General features: G+C 40.6%; 2 protein-coding genes and 3 non-coding genes across 5 annotated transcripts in view; all 5 read left to right on the top strand.

Moving 5' to 3' along the window:
- Positions 1–18,330, top strand: part of arhgef10 (Rho guanine nucleotide exchange factor (GEF) 10) — a 49,741-nt gene extending 31,411 nt beyond the window's left edge. The window contains exons 23-30 of the mRNA XM_053335259.1: positions 2,774–2,860; positions 3,660–3,886; positions 4,565–4,722; positions 8,534–8,676; positions 10,516–10,690; positions 17,108–17,230; positions 17,563–18,083; positions 18,181–18,330. Coding sequence (XP_053191234.1) covers positions 2,774–2,860; positions 3,660–3,886; positions 4,565–4,722; positions 8,534–8,676; positions 10,516–10,690; positions 17,108–17,230; positions 17,563–18,068 — 1,419 coding nt within the window. The 3' untranslated portion in view covers positions 18,069–18,083; positions 18,181–18,330. The remainder of the gene's footprint in view (positions 1–2,773; positions 2,861–3,659; positions 3,887–4,564; positions 4,723–8,533; positions 8,677–10,515; positions 10,691–17,107; positions 17,231–17,562; positions 18,084–18,180) is intronic.
- On the top strand, positions 1,051–1,124 carry trnai-aau (transfer RNA isoleucine (anticodon AAU)). Its single transcript has one exon. It is a non-coding gene; the product is annotated as a tRNA-Ile (tRNA).
- trnai-aau (transfer RNA isoleucine (anticodon AAU)) lies at positions 1,806–1,879 on the top strand. Its single transcript has one exon. It is a non-coding gene; the product is annotated as a tRNA-Ile (tRNA).
- On the top strand, positions 2,303–2,376 carry trnai-aau (transfer RNA isoleucine (anticodon AAU)). Its single transcript has one exon. It is a non-coding gene; the product is annotated as a tRNA-Ile (tRNA).
- Positions 18,331–21,953: 3,623 nt separating the features above from the next.
- Positions 21,954–23,990, top strand: LOC128375034 (kelch repeat and BTB domain-containing protein 11). The gene has a single exon (XM_053335257.1). It carries the CDS (start codon positions 21,954–21,956, stop codon positions 23,862–23,864), a length of 1,911 nt encoding a protein of 636 aa, XP_053191232.1. The 3' UTR covers positions 23,865–23,990.
- The last annotated feature ends 1,731 nt before the right edge of the window (positions 23,991–25,721 follow it).

Below are 25,721 nucleotides of genomic sequence, written 5' to 3'. Positions count from 1 at the left end.
CTGCGGTAACCGATGGTAGCTGTGAAACTCATGAAAAAAAAGAAAGGCCTGCTCTAGAGCAAGTGTTTGGTTTGTCTTTTTTCGGCAACTGTAGAAACATGGTGGTGCAACTTTACAAGGTCTGAGGCAGAGGACCTGTTCCCTAGGTAGATATAAAGGGATCATTCTAAGGTAACAAAAATACAACAGTTCATATTTTCCAGTGATTAAACACTAATTAAAACATACTTGTGAATGTTATATTCCACATCTCCCAAGTCTGCTCCACTAGATGCCACTAAATTCTACTCACTGGACCTGTAAATCAACTATGTGAATTTACCTAATTTAGTGAGTGTGTGTGTGTGTGTATGACCAATGGTAAGTCTCACAAATGCCACGTTCTTTTGAGACTTAGGATTCTGATCAAACACATGGCCAGTTAAACTTGGGTTAAACTAGTTTGGATAATGGTATGTGGAATATGAAATATACAAATGTATTCAGTGATCAGCTCTGGATGTTAAAGAGATATTCTTTCTCCAATGATAAACATGCAAACAAGTAAATCAGCACCATGGACTGATGGAGACCAATGATCACAATGAAAATATACATATCTAATTTTTAGGATTTATAATGGGTTTGGCTTTGTGTCTATCAAGTGAATTTGGAGGGTTGACTCAACATGACTCAACATGTGTTAGCTCAGTTGGTTAGAGTGTGGTGTGAATCACGCCAAGGTTACTACTCAAATCAAGTGTTGTACTAACAATTGATTTGACTGCGACTTAACAAATGAATATAACACATGCAAATGTATCCAGTGATCAACTCTGAATGTAAAAGAGAGCAAATTAGAAACAGCAATTTCTAATGTATCTGTTAACTTAAATTTTGATTATTTATTTTAGCTAGAAACCATGGAGTGGGTAGAAAATGATTGAATATATAGATTTGTTATTTTAAGCATTTATAGAGGGTTTGACCTCTACTACACATATGACACCATTACATGTCTGCCAACATTGATCACTTGGTCTGAAAACTAGCTCAGATGAAGATATGTGTGGCCGGTTAGCTCAGTTGGTTAGAGCGTGGTGCTAATAACGCCAAGGTCGCGGGTTCGATCCCCGTACGGGCCATTGAGCTTTTAGAGAGACTTTGACTGACTGACATTGTAGTAGTAGACTTGACTTGTACTAACTCGTGGCACTTGCCAAATTAGATTGTATGCCTGAAGATGATTTGCAGCTGATGTGAAAGGTCAGAGCACTTGAGCAGACATCCTTTCTCTACTAATAAACGAGCCCCGTTTCTATACCTGGCATTAACATGTGTCTCAGATGATCCAATCACAAATGGACAGCCGAAACACATTGCTGTTCACACCTGTCTCTATTATGTGTCTCAAGCTGACCACCAGTGTCCAGATTTTGTTGTTGCCCATGTCACTTCTGCTAGAAAGTCAAATGACTGTGAGTGGTCACAGTTATTACATCAGTCAGGCAAGCGCCATATTTATTGTTAGTGTTGTTCCTAAGAAATATGTTTCAAAAACTAATATACATGTATGGCAGTTTATTTATATAGCAGTTTATTTATATAGCAGATTATTTCTATAGCAGATTATTTCTATAGCGCATGTATGGGCTATTCCAACTGTTCAGATTACTCAAACCACATACATCTGTGCTCATCTCCATTCTTTCAAGTGTTTATGGCTTGTGGTTGCGTTTGTGACCACAGATATGTTTCAGAAATGCCATGCTCATCCATCATTTAGAGGCGACAAAAAATAGCACTTGCATGTACAGTCCAACAGGGGCCGGTTAGCTCAGTTGGTTAGAGCGTGGTGCTAATAACGCCAAGGTCGCGGGTTCGATCCCCGTACTGGCCACAGACCTTTTTAAGAGTTATAAACACATAACCTCCTCATATTTCCATACATATTACATCATCCAGAATCCCTTGCTAATCCTTGCCATTGTCTGTTCCACTTCAAGTTCATTATTATAGCATAAGACAACCCAAAAATCTTATCTTCAGGGTTATTATAATATATTAGTTTTTTTTATTTTTATGTAGTTTTTCAGTTTGCTTTTTTATTTCAGTTTAGTTAGTTAGTTTAAAATGTGATTAAGTAGTTTTAGTTTAGTTTTTATGTAGTTTTAGTTTTTCAGGTATTAGGAGGAAAGCTTTGATTAGTACTCCCCACTGGTACTAGCCCATTATTTCAAGAGGTCAAACTGAACAGAATACAGTAAAAATGGAGGGTGAAAATGAAAACGAAAAAAAAAATAGCTCTGTTGCACATGTGCGGGGCCGGTTAGCTCAGTTGGTTAGAGCGTGGTGCTAATAACGCCAAGGTCGCGGGTTCGATCCCCGTACGGGCCACTGGCTTTTGAGAATCCACACTCAGATTAAGTAGTAGTGAGTTGGTCTGTCTGAGTAAAAAAAATGTCTTGTCATTGAATTGAGCAGTCTTCACTCTCTCCACCATCTACTCTTCACCTGTCAGCAATGACCAGCAACAGCCATGTTTCCACAGCAGGAACTTTCCCCTAAGTGTCAAAGGGCACTGAGGCTCATTAGCTCATGTTGGCTGGTTAATTTGGGAGGACTGAACTTCATAGAGATTTTTACGATTCTTTTCCTCACACTAGTAAACACTAATAGGTCACTAGAGATGTGTTTTATTTACCCTGTGAAATCTTAAGTTACTTAATCTGAGTACTCATCTGACCTATTTTCTTTTATTAACTTCTCTGATTTCCTTTCTATTCTGTGGCAGGTGGAGTGTGCTGTTCATAACCCAGAGCCCCACATCAACACAGAGACTACAGCAGACACTCCCATCGTGGGCCATGGCTGTGTCTGGGTGAGACATTTAGCTTGCATCCTTCAGACAAGAAGTGCTGTGTTGGATTGTATTTACTCAGAAAAAGGATCTATCTGACTGCTGGCATCTAGAGTCCAACATGATCTGTTTATTTTAGCAGCTTTCATTATTTAATCTTAACAACGTTTCTGTCAGCGGGTCTCAGATTTGGCAGAGAACAGTTTTTCATTATAATTTCTTAGCAGAGCTATGTAGTTCTCAGATGGCAAGTTTTTGTTGGATTTTTACTAAAATGCTTAATGTCCCCTTGAGAAAGATAATCAGGGGTTGAAAGTTAATACCTGTGTACTTTAGCTTCTTATCACAATAAAGAGTGACAATGATAACCATTATAATTGCTGCTAATTACAATATTTTGACTATGAGGGAAAACCTTGTGACTGTTAAAGACATAAACATCACTCTAGCTGGTTATTTTCATAGTGAGGTAATATGTAAAGTGTTGCTAAATGATGTTAAACTGAAAGTGGAGAATTAAAATAGTTGGATGTTAGTTGTTTTTTAAGTAATTGAATGTCTCAGAAGTTAAGCATTGGTCCTGTTTTGACATGATTTTGATGTTAATTTATGTATTTACACTTAACACTGTTATTGTTGGGAACATTTGTTTTCTCATAAGTAATGTCTTGAGGCCTCAGCTGTGTTTTTATTTTTTTTAGTGCTTTCTTACTTTCAGCTGTGTTTTTGCTTTCTTACTTTTATAAGAATAAATAACGATAACGCTAGATAAATTAATTAAAACATTTACAGAACACTAAAGTTTCTTAACTCTGTTCAGGTGGCAAGTTGTACGAACCAGATGGGCCAGATAGCCATAGTGGCCATGCAGAACTGCAGCCCTAAGGTGACAGAGTGTTTCAATGTGGAGTCCCGTATCCTCTGCATGACCTTCGTCCCAGCAGAGCTACCCCAGGAGAATGGCGAGAAGGTTCCTGAAAACAACAACGTCCCTCCAGCAAAGGCCAGTGATACGCCCACTGTCTGTCTGGGCATGGAGGAGGGCAGGTACATATGGTTACATACAGTGTACCCATGCCTTGCAATATGTTATTGTTTAAAGGGAGACAGCCTTATAAGTATGCATCCATAAATTGTAAATATCATATTTTTGATAGGATTAGATAATGATGCACATACACTAATCGTAACAGATCAAAATGCAGTGTAGCATTCATTAGTGCCATTGATGTATTCATCTGTATCTACTGCATGAAACATCATTCTATTATTTGTAGTAAGTCAGTGAATAAACTCAAAGTAGTGACAAACAATATAGTTTAAGGGAAATATAGTTTAAGGGAAAAGGGAAAAGCACAACAAAAATATATATGTCATGAATCCATCACAAAAAAGCTCTTATAATGTGTCTTGAAAATGTTCTGCATACTTTTTAGTGCATAGTTTTCCTTGTTAAGAAGTCAACCATTACACATTTCACTTATTTCAGCTACAAAACACTGTAGAATCTTTTAAATGTAATTGGCATCAGGAAAGTATTATAGACTTTAATGTAAAACTTGATATTGTGTGTAGTATCAAATGATTCACTGTTATCATGACAATGTTGTAATGATAACACAACAATGTATATTTTTTGATATCAGGCAGATTGGAGTGTGTATAGCTGTAGCACTCTGTATTATGTGTAGTTCTAATTTTATCTTTATTCTTGTCCTTTTTTAGCATCATTGTGTATAAAAGTAGCCAGCGGTCCAAAAAAGTACGTCTGCAGCATTTCTTCACCCCAGACAAATCTACTGTCACCAGCCTGGTCTATAAGAAACACTGTTTGTACGTCGGCCTGGTCAGCGGCTCTGTGGCCATCTACTCCCGATCACAAGGTATGTGTTTCAGGAGGGGAGGGGTCTCGTAAAATTTGTGTGTCTCTTTTTGTTATATTCTCAGAATTCTGCCGTTGTGCTGTTTGTTGATGTTCTTAAACGGCTATAACTGGAGCAATTATAACGTTAAATCACAGTCATTGTGCGAAACAGGTATGCATTCACTGGGTTAATTAGATTTGGTTTTTAAACTGTGTAGCCCAACAGTGTTTATTCAAATATTCAGTCTGCGCAACCCCCGAATTTGGTAACCTTAACCATAATTGTCCATGAACATGAATGAGAGCACTGTTGCTGACTTGGTGACTTTGCTGTTAGATTTAGCAACTCTTTACAGACACAGCTTTTATTAACTATAGACATAACATTTGATGTGTCAAATAAAGTTTGATAAATTGGTGTGGCTATGTGTTCGCTTATAGCAAACTAAGCTGAAACAAAGCATAGCCCAGCTTCCTATATAAAGTGTTGGAACTGAAAAGATAATTATAGCTTATATATTTTTATACATATAATGCGGTTTAAAAATTGCTGTATGATGTCATGTGGTGACTTCCTTGTCCGCAGAAACATCTGGCCTGCAGGAAACAGTTTTCTGGGTAGAGCTTGCTCAGAGATTGTTGTTATTTGTGGCAACTGCTATTCTTTCTCTGAGTCACTGGGTTACCGTTAGTGTGTAAGTCATAGGCTCACTATGCCGCTCGAGGTCAGGGGGATCTCCTTTGCTCTTGTGTTGAGGTTCTGTTTCCGTTTGCTCAGTTGTCTGGGAGAAGCCAGTATGCAGTGACCTATTTAATGTCTTCCCTCCCAGACGAGCACAGAGAAAGTGGAAGCGATCTAGGTTGCACACTCTTCGTCTTTTCACATTCTATGTTTTGTTCTATCTCAAACTGTCTGTCATAACAGTGCAAACAAGAGTTGCTCTGAGCTTCCCTCAGACATATTTCAGAACACGAATAACACGATCCTTGCAATTCTTGGCTTTCAAATATAAGTATGCGTATCACTGTCTTCTGATGCCACAATTGCTAGAGGCTTGTTTTATTAACCACAGTCACACGTATTAATTTCTCTGCATTTCTTCATGTGATTCAAATCTGATTTCTGTGTTCTTGCACAATCTCTAGCTCTGCCGTTCCGTTAAACTTGTCTGTCTAGAAAGAGACAAATAGAAACAGACAGAAGGAATATGGATGATGGCCTGGGTACAGAAACACAGAGGGGGAAACTATTCTTGCTCCTCACTGAGTCTAGCTACATTATGCCTGGCTGGAAGAAACATACCATCCATATGCAGCTGCTCAGGGATGTATTTTAGACAACTCATTATACTTTGTTCTGATGCACGTGTCACATATTTCCCCTCTTCGTTCTCCACTAATTCTTAGACAATCAGTTGCAGTTAATGTCAGTTTTTACCTTTAGTGTAACTGAATGTACCAACAGTTGCAATAGCTTTTCATCATTCATCACCGCCAGTGTGTCATACTAGCTCCCTGAAGGAAAACCAGGCCCTGGATGTGTTTTCAGTCTGGTTTGTATGATTTCTTCCCATTAACAGCTCTGTCACCACCACTAAAACTTGATGCTTGATGCTAAGATGGTGATTCATCCTGTACAATTTGGTGGGGAAACTGTTCCCTGCATCACCCTTATAATGCTGCTCAAGTACTTTGCCACAGTGGCTGGCTTTGGCTGTACTCCATTAACATTTAAAAGCAGACCCACGATTGGAATTATAAAGCGCAAGCAGGCGGAACTGGGGGATACGATTGGCTTATATTCTTTGATGTCAGCTGATCAAACAGGACCCTCACAGCAAGTAGTGGCGACACATCAAAAAGTATCAGAACAAACAGCATTGTTGCTTTGTCTATTAAAGGCTTCAGTTCTGAGTTATCCTGCTCGGAAGTGCTGCTCTGCTGTAGATGCAGTGTGTCTGAAGCTGGCCAGTCAGCCTCATTCTGCCACGCTTGCTTTTTTTCCCTCTGTGACAGACTGTGGGAGAGATGGAGAAAGAGCGAGGCAATGATTCGGCAAAGGTCGCACGTCATAGCCAGACAGTCAGAACATTAACTCTGTTGTGCTGTATTCTGCCACCCTGTATCATTTACTTTCTCCTTTTAAGAGCGTTGTACATCATGTCACTATAAGAGAAAAATGATTGGCTTGGCTGGTTTAATCAGCTCTCACTGTCTGGTTTATATGCTTGTTTGCACACACATTGTGATGAGAAAGTGTGTTGCAGCTGACACTGACATAAAGGAATGCCACAGAGCAAGAAGTGAGAGATGTGGGCAGACTCACTTCAACAGTGAAGACTTACATAAGACTGCAAGTTGGCACTCCTGTGTGTTTTTTTTCTTTTCTTCCACTACTCTTTTTTTTCTTTTCTCTTCTCTTCTTTTCATGCACATACACCTACAGAGTGTGATTTTTACAATAACACACGCAGGGCATTGCTGGAATGCTAATCCCACCTAGCCCCTGTAGTTTGGAGATTACCCCTACTTCCCCAGTCATTACTGTACATCTGAAAGAACATCTCTCCCTGCGTGGCACCTCTCCCTTCAATAGCTGCCTTTGTGCCTTCTGTTAAACAAACACTATTGGTGAGGCCTCATTCACTTCCTGGCCTAGATTAGCTAAGGGAATGTGGTATCTGGAGGAAATGAAATTCGTATTGAACACTGGGCCCCTCTAGTACAAAACTGTGAGCAATACACTCTTTAGTTTTTAACATTTTTATTTTTAGAGTGGAGTCCAGTTTGCATTAAATCATTAGTGAAAGAGTTACAAATGTAACATGAAGGTAATTAGTGAATATACAACTCTAATACCAACACCATTCTCTTTTTAAGACTTGTAGAAAATAACACAGTAGAAGGGGGAAAAAAGTAGAATGGAAAAAAGAAAGAACAACAACCAACCCACCCCAGCGCACCACACTACCCAGCCTAGACACCCCAAACAATGCACTCTTTGGATTAAAGTGTTCCAGGTTGATTCCTCAAGGACTCTTCACACAATGTTCAGCCTCTCATCCCAATTTAACCAAACTTGTAGGTATGAATTCCATCTTACACTGATATGCACATTCCTGTCTTTGTGTGCAAAATATATCAAATACACAACTTATTTCTACAAAAAAGCCATTTCCTTCCATTTTATATCCTAAGTCATTTAATTCTGAACAACTGAATATAGCTGTTACAGAAATCTAATGTGTTGCTGCATTGAGTGTTTGATTGCTGCAGAGCTGGCACTGAAGGTGCCAGCACATTTAGAACAGAGTGTGTAGGAGGTGTGTGTGGGAAAGAGCTCAGCTCTGACTAATGCCTCATAGCCCATCTATGTTCATAGTGAGACTGTGAAAACCATCAATGGTCACTCCACCAGTAATGGCAGAGTTATAAACGCAGATGACCTTTACAGACGACATTTATACTATCGCAATATCTTCCGCATACAGTATAGCCCATTCTTCTTTAATTATAACAGGAAATTTCCTAGAAGTTCACATTGTACAGGAGAATGCAGTAATACCAACACAGAGGCTGTAAGAAAACAGTTGCTCATTTCAAAAAGATCTACAGTGCTGCACTACTTGACATGTTACAGGAAACAGCTTTGTTGTAGTTTATGTTTGATCCTACTTGATGCATTTGACTGAATTTCAGATAAGATATTTGATCCTGTTCAGATATATTAATTTTGTGTTGGCATGCAAACTGCTTTTTGTTAATCATATTATATCATGAGTTCTATGTAGTCCAGTACTGAGGTGTCAATATTATGTCTGTTGTTACAGATGGTTTGTGGAACTGTGACAAGCCCACGGTGCTGAAGCTGGGAGTCCTCCCAGTTAAGTCCATGCTGGCAGTGGAGGAGCACCTCTGGGCTTCATCAGGTGGACAGGTCTTCATCATCAGCACCCACACACACTGTGTGGAGGTATGTAACCTACTTCTCATACTGTAACTCCTATACATACCAAGTCTACATCCTAAAAGGACCAGTTTAGCATGTCATTGTCTGGGTGTGGAGTGAATGACCCTCAGTACAGCTCTTGTTATTTCTGTATCTGTCCTCGTCTGCCTGTGTAATTCACACAGGAAACAAGCTCTAGTGAAAAAGATGATGACATAATTAATCTTCGTACTATCTGTTTGTCAAGTCTGTGGGGAAATCTGTGTTTCTCTATAGAGTAGGTCAGAGCAGGAAAAGAAATAAGGTCATAGTTTAGAGAGATTTTGTGAAATTCAAGGTAAGAGTATGCTGTAGTGAGAATTATCTGTTACTCTTTGTTTTAATTTTTCCAAGAAGGAGCAAGTGTGAAGTCAGTAAAGTTTAAAGTACCTCAAGCAGGCAAAGATGCCTTATTTTCCTCCTCCCGCTTCTTCTTTCCATATCCAGGAATATGGATGGTATTCCCTGTGTGTGTGCTCCGGCCTGGTTTAGGGAAGGGAAGCACCTGCCGTGGGGCCAGGAATAGTAACGTTCCTCTATCATGCACTCACTCATAATCTTTTTAGCCTCATTAAGCTCATTATGTTTGGACCACCTGCCTGTCTCGCTCTCTTTCCCTCACTGAAGACTAACCGTTAGCCCAAAGTAGTGACTGAAAGTCGGACAGAGAGGAAGGAATTAATGGGATACTTAACACATAATGCATTTTTAATTAAAACGAAAAAATCAAGACTCTACATTTATGTTTCATGCTTGTTCAACCACACATTTTACCAGAGCCCTGAGACACTTGTGAATGGACTTTCCTTGGCCAAATATAACTCCACCTACACATAGAGCAATGTGTGGTGAGATTATGTAACTTGTGGTGGTGATGGAGAAAGCCCAGTTTATCAGTCTTTGTGCAGAGTGAATTCAGAATTACACTCTACAGACATTTGAAACTACTGTCTCTCACACTAATGAATGAAAAGGAAATCTGGAGTTGAAAAGAGCTCATAAAGTTGATGTAATTTGAGATTTAAAACCAAATTGTAATAAACAGTGGTAAATACTTGTGCTTTTGACCACACCTGACAAGCTCATTATCTTCAGAAATATTGGTATTGTTTATCAATAAACATCTTGCGTACATTTGGCCCAAAAATCTATCTTTTATTACACAATATTGTCTATTGTGGAAATGTGATTCTTCATTTCGTTGGTAAAGCATAATCACAGGTTTCCTGACATAACAATCAGAGACAATGCATGGGCTGCTGTAGTCTAAACAGACTGAGACCAACTTTCTGTGTTGAAATTTTTTTTTCTCTAGTTTGTAGTCACGCAGCCAACACAGGACAATCAGAAACAGTGTTCAGATTTTGCATAATAATGCAACAATCTGACTTCAGAGATGTACAGAGAAATAAACTGTAACACAGTATTAGTGAAATGGTCACAGACATTATATGTGTAGTGAAAATTAGTTCTGGATAGTGTAGCTGCTGGATTGGAATCAAAGTCTATTTCAAATGCATTTAAGTTTTTGATCTCTCAGTTTTTGATATGGTAAGCCTTACAATTTTGAAATGTTAATATGCTGTATTCTTGTAGGAGATTATTTCTGTCATGCGTATTGTTCTCATAGGTCTCATGTTCACTCTTGTAAAACTGGTCTCACTAAAAGCTGGAAAGTCTTAAATTTCACCTAAATCCACTCTTAATACAGTCTATTTTAAGTTTGGCAATGAAATGTACATCCTCCCTTAGGCTTAAATTATTGTAAATGTGCAGTAGCTAATGCCCAAGTCCTGTCACCCTTCCCCCATCTCACCCATTCAGAGGCAGCTGGAGGCCCACCAGGAGGAGGGTATGGTGGTGTCCCACATGGTGGTGGCCGGGGTGGGCATTTGGATTGCCTTTAGCTCTGGTTCCACTCTTCGTCTTTTCCACACTGAGACCCTGGAACACCTGCAGGATATTAACATTGCCACACCTGTCCACAATATACTGCCTGGTAAGACATCATTGATATTTTTAGGTTAATCTTGAGTTTTGCTGTTAATTTTCTATAAAATGGAACCTGTCCAGAGTGAACAATTTTTTCCAATTCTGCTTTCCTTTTGGCCTCTGCATCCCATCGCCCAATTTTTCTTTCTTTTAAAAAAAATGTGGTTTGGATTCTCATTTACCCCTCCAAATTAAAGAGGAGGATAGCCATGGTTGCTTAATATGTAAAATATATAATATTTCACTCACACACACACACACACACACACACACACAACTTAAACAGCAGCTATAACAAGAAAGATAAATGACGGATATTATATCCATTGCTTGCAGGTGGCGCTAATATTAAAATTCTAGCTGCGAGTAATGTATGGCCTGTAGGAGGCGACATTGACACAGAAACATCAGCTTGTTTAAACTGCTGCCGTTTTACTTTTATTTCATGTAGGTGGTGAAAAACAAACACATTTTGAAATCTAAAATGTTTAACTTATAACAAAATATACTGTAGTATCAGAGGTATTTGTCATCTTATTGAAGTCTTTGCTCTGTGCACAAACTTTGGTTGGTTTGGTTTGGTTTATAATTGAGACATGATGACTCTCCACTTATACCACTTCACCATCCATCGGCTCTCAGTTTGCGTTACTTGCCCTTGAATGCCATTCAGTAATGTGATCAGTATGTCTGACCAAGACTGGAAACCTTTTAGAAAGTGTCAAACTGTCTGACAAAGAACAGCAAAGCATAGTTGTTCTCTCTTTTGATATCTGATCTTGTGATCACCTAGGCACATATACAGTACTTATTCAAATACAGCCCTGCATTCCTGGACTGGTCTGCAGCTCCCATGACCTCATGTTTTTAAAGTGCTGTCTTACTCGGTGCCTGTCAGTAATTAGCTAACATCCGTCTAGGTGCTCATCCAGACAGCTCTTGTTATGGCAGGTTTGTCACACCCTCATCCTCTTTCAAACGCTATTCCAGTCTAAACAGTGAATTAGGAACCTCTCATTTTGTCTCTATTCATAGTGTTACATAAAAACATTTGACCTCAAGGCAAGTTTTAAGGTGGCTTTGTGTGCTTTGGAATCGGCAGTGTTGAAGGAGGATTCAGGAGAATTATAAAAACAAATAAAGGGATGCTCTTGATAAACTGACCAAAGACAACAGTAGTTATGACATCACATTGATATTGATATTGATATTGATATGGTACCTGCTTGCAGCTGAGCTAGAAAGAAGAATATTTCCAATGACAAGTAACCTCAATCTACCAGACTGATGTACAAGTCAACTATACCTACTATATGAACTACTCTCTACTGTAGAAATGGTCCCAAAGAAAACTGTTGTGAGTGTCTGTTGTCAGTCTGAGGTTTATTCAGAGAAATAGGGGCATTGTTTCTAGAAACCGATTGAAAACAGCTGCTGTTGAAATTTTAAAATGTATTTTTTCAAATCTGAGAGCACATTACATGAAATGTCCATGTACCTCTGTTGTTTTGGGATGAAGACAGATATATCTGATACAATGAAATATTGTTTTATAATTCATGTTAACTTAACTTTTAATGCATATATAGATAAATAACAAAGTAGAAATATCTGAAGCTGTTTTTGTTCCTTTTTACAAACCTAATATAGAATCACTAGTAAGTAGTTTCTTGTGCTTTGGAGAGCAATTCACTTTACTTGCATCATTCCTCCATAATGGCAATGGCTCACCTTTGATCTATGATTGTGTAAAGCATCACAGATATACACTAAACCTGTCATTAGTGGGTTTTAGTATCTGTAGAACCGTGTCAGAGGTGAGATAAATGAGCCGTAGCTCACAGATGATTTGTACCAGGTAAGTTATATTGTGGAGAACAAATATCTGTTTTAATTCATATCTGTGTTTCATTTAACACACAAAATGTGCCCCAAACTAGTGTGTTTACACCTAACCCTGCTTCTGCATTCCTTTGCGTGTCCTTGAACAGTGGTGACACTCTCTTCGTTACTATGCCGATTGTTGTCAACACAGGAGACGTTACTGTATTTAGCGTACAGCGGTTGGTTGTGAAACGAGGACAGTTTCCTGCCTTGTGGGTTTAAGCCAAACCATGTCTCTGAGGATGTCCAAGTCAAATCAAATGACTGTGAAGGCTGAAGTGATCAGAGCAGCCTGCTGCTTTGGATCTTGTAATCTGCTGCGTTACATCAGGCTTGACCCAAAAAAGGCCCGCCTAAATGGATGATGGTAGTTTTTTGATGAGGGGAGATTGCTTATGCCAGTATTAAGTTTGTATTTGTGCAGTCCAGTCGATGCTGCTTTTAATCTCTTTTCCCTCCGTGCTGAGTAATAGGGACAGTTGTGGTTTGGCTTGAATTTCATGAAACATTCTTTGTATTATTGTCTTGAAGTTTTGTATAAATGTATTTTGACAATAGACTCTGCTTTTGTCTTGATTGTATAGTATTTGGATACTTTAATGGGGTTTGAGTTTGGAGATTTGCGTGTGTGTGTTTAGTCATGACAGCTGTGGTTTAATCTACGCTCATGTTGTGGTTTTCAGTTAACGATAAATCTGCAGTCTGAACTATCTCATCTTCAGCCTCATTAGTACAGTACAGTCATTTGGCCAGTTCAGCTTTAATTGTGCAAACTTCACTCTTCAAGGCAGTTTTACTGCCACGAGGTAGTAAAAACATTCAGAAATCAGAAATATTTGTCTAAAAGAGGAAGTTTTGTTAAGTCAAATCTGGGGTGGTTTGTTTTTTCAATCAAGCATTTCCTCCACTGCAGGCATTAATCAGCAGAATGTCAAATCTCATGTAATGAGCTCTTAAATGATTTTAAATGTCACTTAGCTGTTTGAGCTGCTACTAAGACAGGATCTGATGCTGTGGAGGGTTTAAAACAAACTGCAACAAAGAGCCATCCACACACATCACAGCTATTCGTATCCATGGCGACAAGTTATTCACTGTGATTAACAGCACTTATGCAGCACCGTGCTTGTGAATGCAGGGAAATCAGATTTAAAGACTGTACTGGCAACTGTGAAAGAACATTTACACATTGTCTTAAGGGAATCCCTCACTGTAAGTAAAAGTGTGTGCAGTACTGTACCCACATTGACTTGATACTATTTGGGAATGTTGCTCTGATACCCAGTGTTTAGAGTTACAAGTGGAAGGCCTCTTTGTCAGACAGATGTGAATGATAAAAGCAGTCCGCTCTGGGACCTCGCTGCCCATATTAGTTAATAGGATCCATGCAACCACAGAGGAAGCTGGTTCTGGGACAGACAACCACACAATATGAAAGCTCTCCTTCTCCAGGCCTGGCCGTTAAGAACTCACTTCCTCTGATAACAGTAGTGGATGCCCAGTCTGTTACTCGGCATGGAAATTAAACATCTTCTATCCAGTTTGAACCCCCCAGCCACTGTCTAGCTGTGATTTGTTAAGGTGTTGCGTGCTTTCTTTTATTTTAATAGGACAGTCCCATGAAGTCCACCTGTCTGGAGCGCTTTCTCTGGTCTGCTGTTATCTTTACTTTTCCAGAATGCTCCACAGTGTTTATCAGTACCGACTGCTGCCGTGGAGGACAATGACGCCAAAAAAATGTGCTGTTTCTGCACAAACGCTGATGTAATTGGAGTTGCCAGCCAAACCGTTTGGACATTAGAGACCAGCTGCAATCGATGAGTTAGATTGGTCTTTCATCTGTAATTCTTCTGCTCCGTAAATGTTTATTTACTGAGACAGAAGCTCAAAATAATGGATCAGAAAATGACAAGAAATGATATTGTGGTATTTGATTTAGAGAGATTAGTTCTGATTTCCAGGAAGTCTACATCATTATGAAGTTATATTAGATTACAGCTCCTAATGCAGTTTTGGCTCATATACAGAACACACAGTCAGATGGGGGGATTGTTGTAGTGAACAATATGAGAGCGGGTGGGAAAGAGACGTGGGGCGTTGTCTTCAGGGTGAATGCCTCTGTGAACGGTGCAGTGTTGAATGCACGAGGTGCTGTAGGTGTGGTCGTCCTTCTCATGTTCATGCATGTTGGAGCAATTCTGCTAACTCCCTTCATTTTAGACAAGGGTTTCTTACACAAGCACTAAACACACAGTGTGTTTAATATGCTGTAATAGCAGTCATTTTTATAGTAACTCAAAGATAGTGTTACTAAATAATCCTGCACAGTTCCTATTTGAGAGTAATTTAGTGGTATTAGTGGCAGTAGTTGATTGGGCTGACCTGGTTTGGGCTACTGAATCTGCTTTTAAAGTAAACTAGGACAAGGAATATATAATCTGTAAAGCCACACTAAAGGAAATATGTGTGAAAATGTGATGCAAAACAGTATAAAGCATTCATTAACATTAGCATATTAAAAAAAAGATAGATTCTTAACATGGACTTCAAAAGGCAGTGATCCTCAATCAAAGCAGACTGGTGGCTGCTGCACTAAGGGTCTAGTCTGCCTTATGTCTGCTGCTCTCTGACCTAAATATGCAGCCATGCATGGCCTAATGGGAGACAAACATCAAGGAGGGGGGGCAGTAAATAACACCTCCAGCTCCTCTTTGTTTGTACGCCACTATTATTGTACACCTCCCAACATGGATAACACACATATTCCTGAATGAACAAGTATTCCCTATAAGGATATATTTGTTGTAGCTGCAAGGTGAAGTGGCTCCAGCTGAAACCTGCCCTCTGCTTGGAAAGATGATAGATTGACATGGAAATTAAAGAGGATTCTTCATGATCAATGAGGTGTATCACATAGTAATAGAAAAGTCAGATGTAATTAACTCTCTGGCTTGTTTGCCATGCACATCAGCCATAGTAGATTTTAGTTATTTTTATAGAAATATAACAATCTGTTCATCATATTAAAAAAGTAAAAATTTAGATCTGAATTTTAGACATTGAACATTTTATCAGTTTTGTAACTTCCATCCATAAAGACTGAAACCATGATTAGTCACATTGTGCTGATAAGAGTTATTTCTAGACTGATTGAATGTCTGATATGGTGTATTATTGTAATGTAATGGATTTGCTCCTCCCTCCTGCTGTTGGTTGTCAGGACTAAATGCAGATCAAAGTGGGGCTCTGGTTTAGGATCAGGGCCCGAGCCGGGCAGCGTAGACGTTCACTCTGGGTTTATTTTAGTTCACCCTCTGGGTGGGGAACTCCAAATATTATGAAAGGAGGAAGTTGAGCAAGGCCCCCAACTAGCCGTCTGTGTGTTTCTGCTCTTTCTTGGCCCTCATTAGAAGCACATGTGGACAAGACTCAGGATCCTGTCTTTAACTGTGGTTTGGAAGGAGAGGAGTGTACCTGGCTGCCTATCTGGCAGAATTCCTGGAAGTATGGCAGTATGGTGTGTGTGCCCCATGCAAAGGGTCACCTCTAGTGGAGGGGGGGTCAGGCAGAGGGGCTGGCAGTAATTTTTCCTTAAAGCCCAAGAGGATTACATTGAGGGAGGAAATTCAAGTCAAGCTGTTACAGCAGTAATGACTCATGACAGTCCTGCCTCCCACATAGCAGGACTGAAAGGACTGTTTTTGCAAAACCCCAGATTCTTATTACAATCATAAAAAATGATGATAAAAATGTCTGACTAGATACCTTTTGTTGTATAGTGTATTCCTGACAAAGCTCATGTTGGGGGATGGTCTACAATCAGTGCCAAATTCCACATAATAAGTCACCTAACACAATCTGTCAGTGAGCCCAACTTTATTGCCTTCTGTGCTGAAAGGTGCTGTTAACTTAACAATCGCTGCTTTTACTGTCCAGAGAGGCTTTGCACTGATGTTTCTGACCAGGAGGAAAGTTTGAAAGGTCAGGTCAGATTGTCCTGCTGTAGCTGCCACAAGCTTCCTGAATAGAGGCACAGCTCCTTGCTTAATTACAGCATTACGCTTCACCCAATCTATTACATAACACTTTTGTGTTTGTTTGTCTGCCTCAAAGCTGACCATAATGGTGCATTTTTTTGTATTCAGACACTTGAAAAGAGCTGCTCTCATCCAGGCTCCTCTTTACGTTGCCCAGGAGACAAATAACCATTAAAAATCATCGCTGCTGAAATGCTCCAACTCGCTGGAAAGATACGTCTCCCTCCTCCACATCACGCTGTATTCAAGCATGTTGGAGTGGCCCATTAACTGTGCACTTTTCTCATTTTCTAGGAGTTAAGTGTGCATAAGCACAGTGTGTTTGTGTGAGGTCCAATACATCATATTTGATACTGTAAATCACTCAGGGTGGTAGGATTTGTTTACCAAGAAACAGTCATTAGGTGTGTTTCTGTGTTTTAACAAAACGTTGATGGATTTACTTTGGATATAGTTTTATTTGTGTAAGATTAAACCAATGTCATGCTTTTGTTTTTTCCTAGGCAACCAGAGAGTGTCAGTGAGCAGTCTGCTGGTGTGCCATGGTCTGCTTCTTGTAGGAACCAACCTGGGGGTGACTGTGGCCCTCTCTGTGCCCCGACTGCAGGGCATCCCCAAGGTCACAGGTAACACTGAAACATCACCACAATCACATATACAGATGTTTTTAAATGTGTACATTCACAAGAGTATTCTATTCAGTCAACCTTTTTTGTTAATCATTCTTTTAGTATTTCTTCAGTTAGTATATGTTAATGCTTGAAACACCCAATGAAAAAACAGGTTGAAGGGTGATTTGTTATCAGATATTGGTTGTGGGCAAAAAAGAGCAACAAATCAGACATTTGAAAAAGGTTCTGATTATTACTTTCAAAAATCAGGTCTATACATTTGCAAATACACAACACATTTGTAAAACATAAATGATGAGTGTTTAAGTGGCTATACCTGTTCTCAGGTCGGGGTATGGTGTCCCTGCACGCTCACAATGGACCAGTGAAGTTCCTCACTGTGGCAGCTGCCGTGTGTAACCGTCTCTCTGGCCTTCCATCCTCCACCCCTCCCACCTCGGTGCAGCCAACAGAGGCAGAGGATGGAGAAAGCGTTCAGCCCCCCTCAGATTCAGCCCTGACTCCCCCTCGGGGACGAGGCGTATGGCTGGGAGAGGCGGGCTGCACCACCATGGCTCTCCAGGACTCCCTGTCCTCCTCGTCCTGCGGCTCCCTAGCACAGTCCCAGGGCTCTTTGGAGCACGGACCTGAGGACGGGGCTCTTTATGATGTGCTCCATGACCCGGCCCACCACCAGAGGGGCCGCCGGGCAAGCAAGGTTGACGTGAGCTCTCTGCTGGTGGTATCTGGAGGTTCAGGCCACCGCAGGGTCAACAAAAAGACCAAACAGTCACGTCATGAGGACACCACCTCTACCATCATGATCTGGCAGATCCCCTTACTCAACATGTGACACACCACCACCTCGGTAATTTATTACAAAATATTTTTTACTACTCACTTGTAAGAAATGTTATTGCACAACATATGATCTCACCTACTGTATGTCTCTTTTGTCTTTTCAGGTTAGAACAGAGGTGCTGTACACAACTGTCACAAGGAGATCTGGTGCTACACTTTACTGAATATTTTGGAGTAATAAATGTCTTATTTAAACCAGAACTGCCACTCTACACTATTCCCAAGATGTTTCTAATGATGTCTCCTACCATTTAAAACAACAGAGGATCAACAGCATCAAGCATTCAATCATCATGCCTGAAACACCAGCCTACAGACCAGTCAAAAGGATATACTTAAAGATGAAAAAAACTCTGAAATGTCTTTAATGTCACCCTCCGATACAGTTGGTTGTTTTTCTTTAACTAATATATTACATGACTCTCCAGTGTGTGCATCACACAAGATGACTGTACAGGACTGCAGTATTTAAATCAGTGTTGAAAAGAATTTAGAGGTTGTAAGAGATGACTGCTTGAAAGGAGTGTAAGGTAATGACGGGGCTATTACATAAATGTTTTATTAAGATTAGGATTAGGTTTTGGCCAGCTTTTATCTCATCTGTCACGGCCAGAGTTGTAAATATGAAGTATGACAACTCAGGATTACATGTGTATGTGTATGGGACTCGGACAAAGGTGTTTATACGGAATTATTACCACTGGACCACTGAAACTAGTCCTAGCATCCTGTTAACAAAGAAAAGGGATAATAGGTGAAATATTGATGACTGAATTAGTTTGGAAAGGCTTGATGAGATCCCTGGCTGGCCAGGTTTCTATACATATGAAAGGTATGAAAGATATGTTATCACCTGGAGGGATTTTTTTTGTTTGTTTAGCTCTAATGCATCTTCATTTCTCACTTAAAGATGTTTGAAAAAAGTTAAAGCTTTATACTGTCACAATTTATATGTACTGTACTTCTGCTATGTATATTAACAAATCCATAAACATTGTTTTATTGAGCAACTGTGTGTACCTCATGTGATTTTAAAGGCATGTCTTATTAGAATATCCACTTATTTTGAGTTAGTATCAACCGGTTGTCTTCTTGGGGGAAACACTTCAACCATGTCGCAACTTTTCTGCAGTGTTGGTAAGTTTCCAGCTTAAAATAATACAAAAGATTTCACATATTGGTAAAACCCCAGCTACTGACAAAAAGGGATAAGAGATATTCAAAACAAGTAGCAGTTTCAGGAGATAAAGGAAGGGAAGGAACAGAGTCAGCGTGTCATTTTTTTCTTAACTCAAACTAACCTTGTACATCTACTCCGCTGCGATTGTGTGCAGCCATCAGTACATGCCGGGACTAGCAATGTGCCTGAGGGGGCCGCAGGAACTGAGCCTGATACAGCTCTTCCGGGATTTCACTGCTCATTTCTCCTACTGCCGAAGAGAGGGTCAAGGCATTTTCTCTCTTGTAACGCCCACGTCCACTGTTGCACAACCATGTTTCACTACATTATAGGTTCTAACAAAAATAGACGAGTTCATGTTGGAGTTGTTCCCATGCTACAATCCACAGCACCCTGGGCTGATCCCAAATATTATCAGATCAGATTTTTGGGGGTTGTATCTAATATGCTGACCTAAGATAATATTTAAGTCCTGTAACTGAATACATAAGTGTATTTATTAACCAGAAGTAGAAGACAGCAACACCTCAGTCTCACTTTTAATATCTTACAAAAGAGTAACCCAGTTATCAGTATGTCTGGCTTGGTGTTTGTCAAGACAGCTTTGCAACTGCAAGTCTTTTGTTTTCCCTCTGACCCTGAGGTTTCCATGGACACTGATTTTGTGTGCTTGTATCAGTACTCAGCAAGTCTTTGTTCTCAGAATATCTGGCATTAAAACCTCCCAGCTGAATGCACCCTGATCTCATAGGGCTGATAGTTGTGTGTGATGGCCTAGTGCTGGCTCCCCTCTATTTTTATATCTGAAGGCTGGTTGTTAAGACGTGCAGTCTCCACAGAGGAGAGGTTAGGGACCCTGGATAAGACCATCTGCTGCTCCTGCCACTGTGAGCTTGTGTTATTTTCTAATCAAGCCAAGTGTTTGCCTGACGTGTCTCTTGTAGTACTGGAGTAACACACACTCAAACAACTTCACTTTAAAGGTCACTTTCCATACATGGTACATACTGCGTGTACACATGCTGCACATACATGTTGTGGCAGCCTGGTTTGTTCATGCTATATCTGTAATAAAAGAAGAAGTGTGAGTCATATTTCGAGAGCATTTGGAGGATGTTTTTGGGTTAAAAACATCCTCCAAAGGAAAAACACAAATTATTATAGAGAACAATTGTACAGATTGTGTAATGTACTGTTACGTACAAACATGCCTGATACTTTAATCTATATTTTAAACTTTAATTGTACCATTGTAATACTCCAGTTTATCATTTTACATAAAGGTTTGGTTAAAGGGTAACTTCTTCTACAACAAAATTAGATGGAACTATAGATTGGGGTTCGTATGTATATGTATGTGTTGAAGAGGATGAGGATTTCACATATGTTCATTCCCTTGACCCCCACACGTCGTGGTACCCAGGAAAAGGATGGTGCGTAACGGATTGTGCGTAAAGGAATGTCGCATCTCTGGGATGAGTCCAGCGTGCGCCGAACAGATGGAGCCTCGTGTTGTTGAGTGTAGGGTTAATACTGACTGAAGGGGGCGTGGTTTAGATCAATAATAACAGCCTCACTGTAGTGAACTGTTAAAAAAAAAAAAAAAAAAGACAACAAAAAGCAGCCCCGTTGCTAATGCTGGACAGTTCCAGCTCGTGCAGGAAAGGCGCCGGGTGTGCGCAGCAGCTCTCCCCACGTCCACAAGGAGGAAATGACTTGGCCACGATCTGAAGGAGGTGCGACCTGAGGTGACTGTTTGATCGTCCCTCTGCCTCGCCTCTGCCACGGAACCTGGAGAGATTTCAGCCCGAGAGCGGATGACACGGCACTTGAGAGGGTCGATGGTTAAAAGTGAACGGATAGGAGAAAGCAGCTGGCATTGTAGGTGAAGTAAACTCAGCCCGGCTGCTTCGTCAGGATTGCGCCTGTCTTACGTAACGGAGCTTTGTGGAAGGGACCGGCTGAGAAACTGCTGCTGCTGAGCTGTTTATTCACAGCAAGGATACGCAGGTAGGTTCAAATGAAATGATCCATGAAAATAAACATTAATTTGTGCATTCAAATTTGGTTACAGTTATATTAAAAGCTTCGTTGGACTGAATTATAGTTTCCACATCGTTTGAACAGTATGTAATGAAATACGTTAGATAAAAGGTTTTTTTTTCTTAAATGGTCATAAACGCCCTTTTTCTGTCATATTAGAGATGAATTCCTCCATCAACGCAACACCTTGCGCATGCGCTCGGAATGCCTCCAGATTAACAAATAATGGACAGGCAGGGTGATTATTGCAGTAGGTCATGCAGTTTAGAGGCACACGAAGCTGCATGTTCATTTTCTTTGTTAAGATACAGATGTTGTGCATGCAATGAAACGACAGTGCAGCTATTGCAGGTTGGATTGATATGATAACATATTAATATAGCAGTATATTACACAGCATAGCTGGCAATGGAAGCAAGGTAATTTGCTCAAGCTGGTTGTAATTAGAGAAAGGGCGCCCCTCAGAGAATAAATAAGTCTTTGCAGCTTCAGGGTTCTTTCTTTTTTTTTCCTCCTCCGTTTGGTCTTGATTTAAATTCCCTCCTTGTTTTCCCGCCATGTAGGTGCAAACAGAGATTCCGAGGCATAAGTTTGTCCACCCCCTCAGCATGATCAGTGAAGACGCTGTACCCTGTCTCCAGTGAGCACATCAAGATGAATGAGGGCCGCAGGCAAGGAGGAGGAGCAGTCACCGTTGAGGCCACTGTCATCCTCCACACTGTGAACCCTGAGCTTGACAAAGATGAGAATTCCTGTCCGCGTTACGTCCAGGGATTCCTGCAGGACAATCAGGATTTCAACCCTCCTACCGTGTTCGAGAAGGAATACCTCCTGGATGGAAGACTGATGGATAATAACCATATTGATCACCAGAAAGGTAACGGTTCGTACATCTCCAGAGCTGAGCAGTTTCACCTCTCTGATAAGAAGGGTGATCTGGACCTTCTTCCTCATTCTGACTCCATTGTGTCCAATCACATTGTTGGCATGCAGCAAAGTGGTGCAAGCGGTGAAATCCACAATGGCGCCAGAGCTAAAGTGTCTTACAGTGCAGATTCCTCTGTGTGCTTGTCTAGCCAAGCCAAACAGGAAACTGATCGGTCAGTACTAAAATCGAACCTCGAATGCAGGGACAGCAGCCAGGAAGCTGGAACTACACGGTCTGAAAAAAAGCCTGATTTAGTCATCGAAGTCGGCGGGCAGACAATCAGTGCTCACAAGTCTGTCCTGGCAGAGAAGAGTGACTACTTTAAAGCCCGGCTGTCACGAGACATCCTGAAAGTGAAGGGGGTAAGCTACAAGACTCTCTCTACGTTGATAGACTATGTTTATACCTGTCAGATGAATGTTTCTAAGGACAATGTTGTAGATGTCATTACGGGGGCTAAAATTCTCCAGATCCCCTGTGCCGTCCAGGCAGCCATGGACTCCATGTCAGAACAAGTCACTGCAGAGAACTGTTACGAGATTCTGACCATTGCCAAGAAGCAGCGACTTAGTGAACTGAAGGAGACTGCCTATGGATTCATGAGCGACAACTTTCTGCGGATCCTCAAAGACCCCTCAGTGTATGGGCGTCTGACCGGATCAGAGCGGGATCTGATCCTAAAGAAGAGAATGGAGGGGAGGAAGACTCTGATGGTTTCAGAGATAAACGATGTGTTTGATCGTGTTGGGAGCCGACCACCGAGCCGCTGTGGAAGTCGGCCACAGAGCCCTTTATCCGTGGGGTCTTTTGAAGAGAACCATATGATTTATTACTTTAATGAAACTGCAAATGACTGGAGACCTTTGACTGTGATGCCTGAGGACATAAACACTAAAGGGTGTGGTATCTGCACAATGTATAACTACCTGTTTGTGGCAGGGGGTATAAAGGGCTATGGGGACAAGGGCAAGGTTTCAGACAAGGTCTTCTGTTACAATCCTATAACCAACCGCTGGGCCGAGGTCCGACCTCTGAACCAGGCTCGTGCCCAGCTAAAACTGGTGTCTATGGATGGCTACCTGTATGCCATTGGAGGTGAGTGTTTGTTTACAGTGGAAAAATATGACCCTCGTATGGATCGCTGGACCGCAGTGGCCCCCTTGCCCAAAGGAGCCTTCGCAGTGGCCCACGAAGCCACCACCTGCAGCGGAGAGCTGTACGTTTCTGGGGGCTCTCTCTTTTATCGCCTTCTCAAGTATGACCCTAAGAGGGACGAGTGGCAGGAGTGTCCCTACAACAACAGCAGGAAGAAGTCTACAGACATGGTGGCTCTTAAAAGCTTCATCTACCGCTTTGACGTCAACCGCGAGCAGGGGATCAACGTGTTCAAGTACAACACAATAGTGAAAATGTGGCATGATTGTGCATCACAGAGGCTTGGAAGTCATTTACCATTTAGGTGTGCAGTCATTGGCAACTGCATCTACTGTGTGAACAAAACACAGACTCTTCAGTTTATAGTGGAGGAGGAGAATGCTTACTTTGTTGAGGAGACGCTGAGGGCGCCTCTGGAGGCAAAAGGCATTCTTTTTCCTTTTGTTCTCACTTTGCCTGAAAAGCCTGAAAAAGTCACATAGGGGGTGTAATCCAGTGTGAAACGATGCGTCATAGCAAAACTGGAAATAAGCAGAAGACCTTATATACACTCTTCAATGTCAGCTTTCTATCTCAGTGTCTCATTGCCTGCTTGCAATGGAATGTGTGTATTTGCATGGCAATTTAATGTGTCTACAGGGTTAAGCCTTAAAAGGAATACTTTTTCAGTGCTGAATGAATGCAACAATATTTGTATCTGACTGTAGATAATGACATGATGAAAGTGACAGTAGATTATTTTGTGCATTTTCTGTATTCAGTTTTGTTTGGTGCACTTTTGTAGTTAGAGAAGATGTTATTTAGAACAAATTAACTAGTTGACTGGTGACTTTGGTAACAAAACAAGTGTTTTGTTGTAAATGGTGTAAAGTAAGGATGGAAGCAGTTATTGTGTGCTCTATGAACGATGCAACACAGGTTCTATGCAAATGAAACAGAAAATACAGGTGGGTCCTGCTTTTACGCTACACTAGTTCAGTTTGACTGGAAAGCTATTAACTGGAAACAGTACCGTACTTTTCAAAGCCTCATTTACACTGCCTTTGATTTGACCCTGTAAAACAAGGTCACATAATGATTAGTGAAAAAAGCTACTGTATTGTCCTCTAATCCACACTGATAGTTCCCCTGCAAAGCATTTGAAGAGCATGTTGTTTTTATTGTAATTCAAGGGACCTTTTCAGTCCAGGCAAATTCAGAATATATATTAATATTAATATATATTAATAATAGATTCAGAGTATATTTTGCTGCACTGTCCCAGTTCTTACATTGAGCACATTTGCCAAAGATAAATAACTATTCCGTAAGGCTATAGTACAACTATCAAACTGACAAATATTTTTCACATATATTTTGTAGATTAAGCTCCTCATAACAAGCAATCATGTGCAGAACCACAGTCAAGTCAAAAAACTAAAGCAATAGCTGTTTTTGTCAGAGAAGGGCATCATGTTTGCTGCTAATAGGCACTTTCTGGGATGTTTAGGAAAAGACAGCCATACAAAATACACAAAGATGTTATGTTTCCCTGTATGTGTTCAAGGAGACAACCACAGAACCCTGTTCACCTGTTTGGAGGATTATTTCAATGGCTAAAGTGCATTTTTCAGGTCATAGGTCAAATCAGACGATGCAGTGCTTCAATAAGGTCAGTCTATGGGTCTCACTGCTGCCATAAACAAGACTAATCGGACTTATGGAACTAATAAACCATATTCTTCTTGCATCAGTGCACATAAATACCAATTCTGCTCCATTTTTTTCTTATTTTAGATAGTTCAAAACACAATTTGTTTGCTGCTGAAATAACATAATGGGAGTTTTGTATGGAAGCTGATGCTGATATATTCTTGGAACAAATTGCTTTTGATAAAGTTTGTAGTGAGTGTCTCCAAGCGGTCAATGTGGCTCAGACAAAATGGATGTGGTTTTGATATTTGCTGGCTGGCATCTGTATTTTTGTGAGGTTTTGTATGGATTTGGTAGTTTAGGATCTGCTGCTTTGATGGACAGTAAAGTACTGTAATGCAAGACAAAAAGCTTCCCATTCAAGGCATTTGGAGTGAGCTAATAAATCAGCTGTTGGATAATGTGTATGAGTCAAAACTAAGTGCTTCAAATAAAATATTTTGTGTCTGAAAAGGATCTGGTCTTTTGTCCACGTGTTCTGCATTTTGGCTGTTGTGCCATACCTGGAACAGAGCTGCCATCTAGTGGATACTGACTGGAACAGCGCCCAATGTACTACTGTGCAGATTCCATTAACAAGTATCACAAAGCTGGTTGTTCATTTAACTGCCAGCCCAGCCATGAGTGCGTTCACATGATGAAAGACT

The sequence above is a fragment of the Scomber japonicus genome, chromosome 16, assembly GCF_027409825.1.
Source record: "Scomber japonicus isolate fScoJap1 chromosome 16, fScoJap1.pri, whole genome shotgun sequence".
Classification (NCBI taxonomy): Eukaryota; Metazoa; Chordata; class Actinopteri; order Scombriformes; family Scombridae; genus Scomber; species Scomber japonicus.
The sequence above is the reverse complement of the archived record's forward strand: the minus strand, read 5'-3'. Positions and strand labels throughout refer to the sequence as shown.

Excerpts from the sequence above, each read along its gene's own strand:
- LOC128375034 (XM_053335257.1), top strand. The coding sequence starts at position 21,954 with ATGAATGAGGGCCGCAGGCAAGGAGGAGGAGCAGTCACCGTTGAGGCC.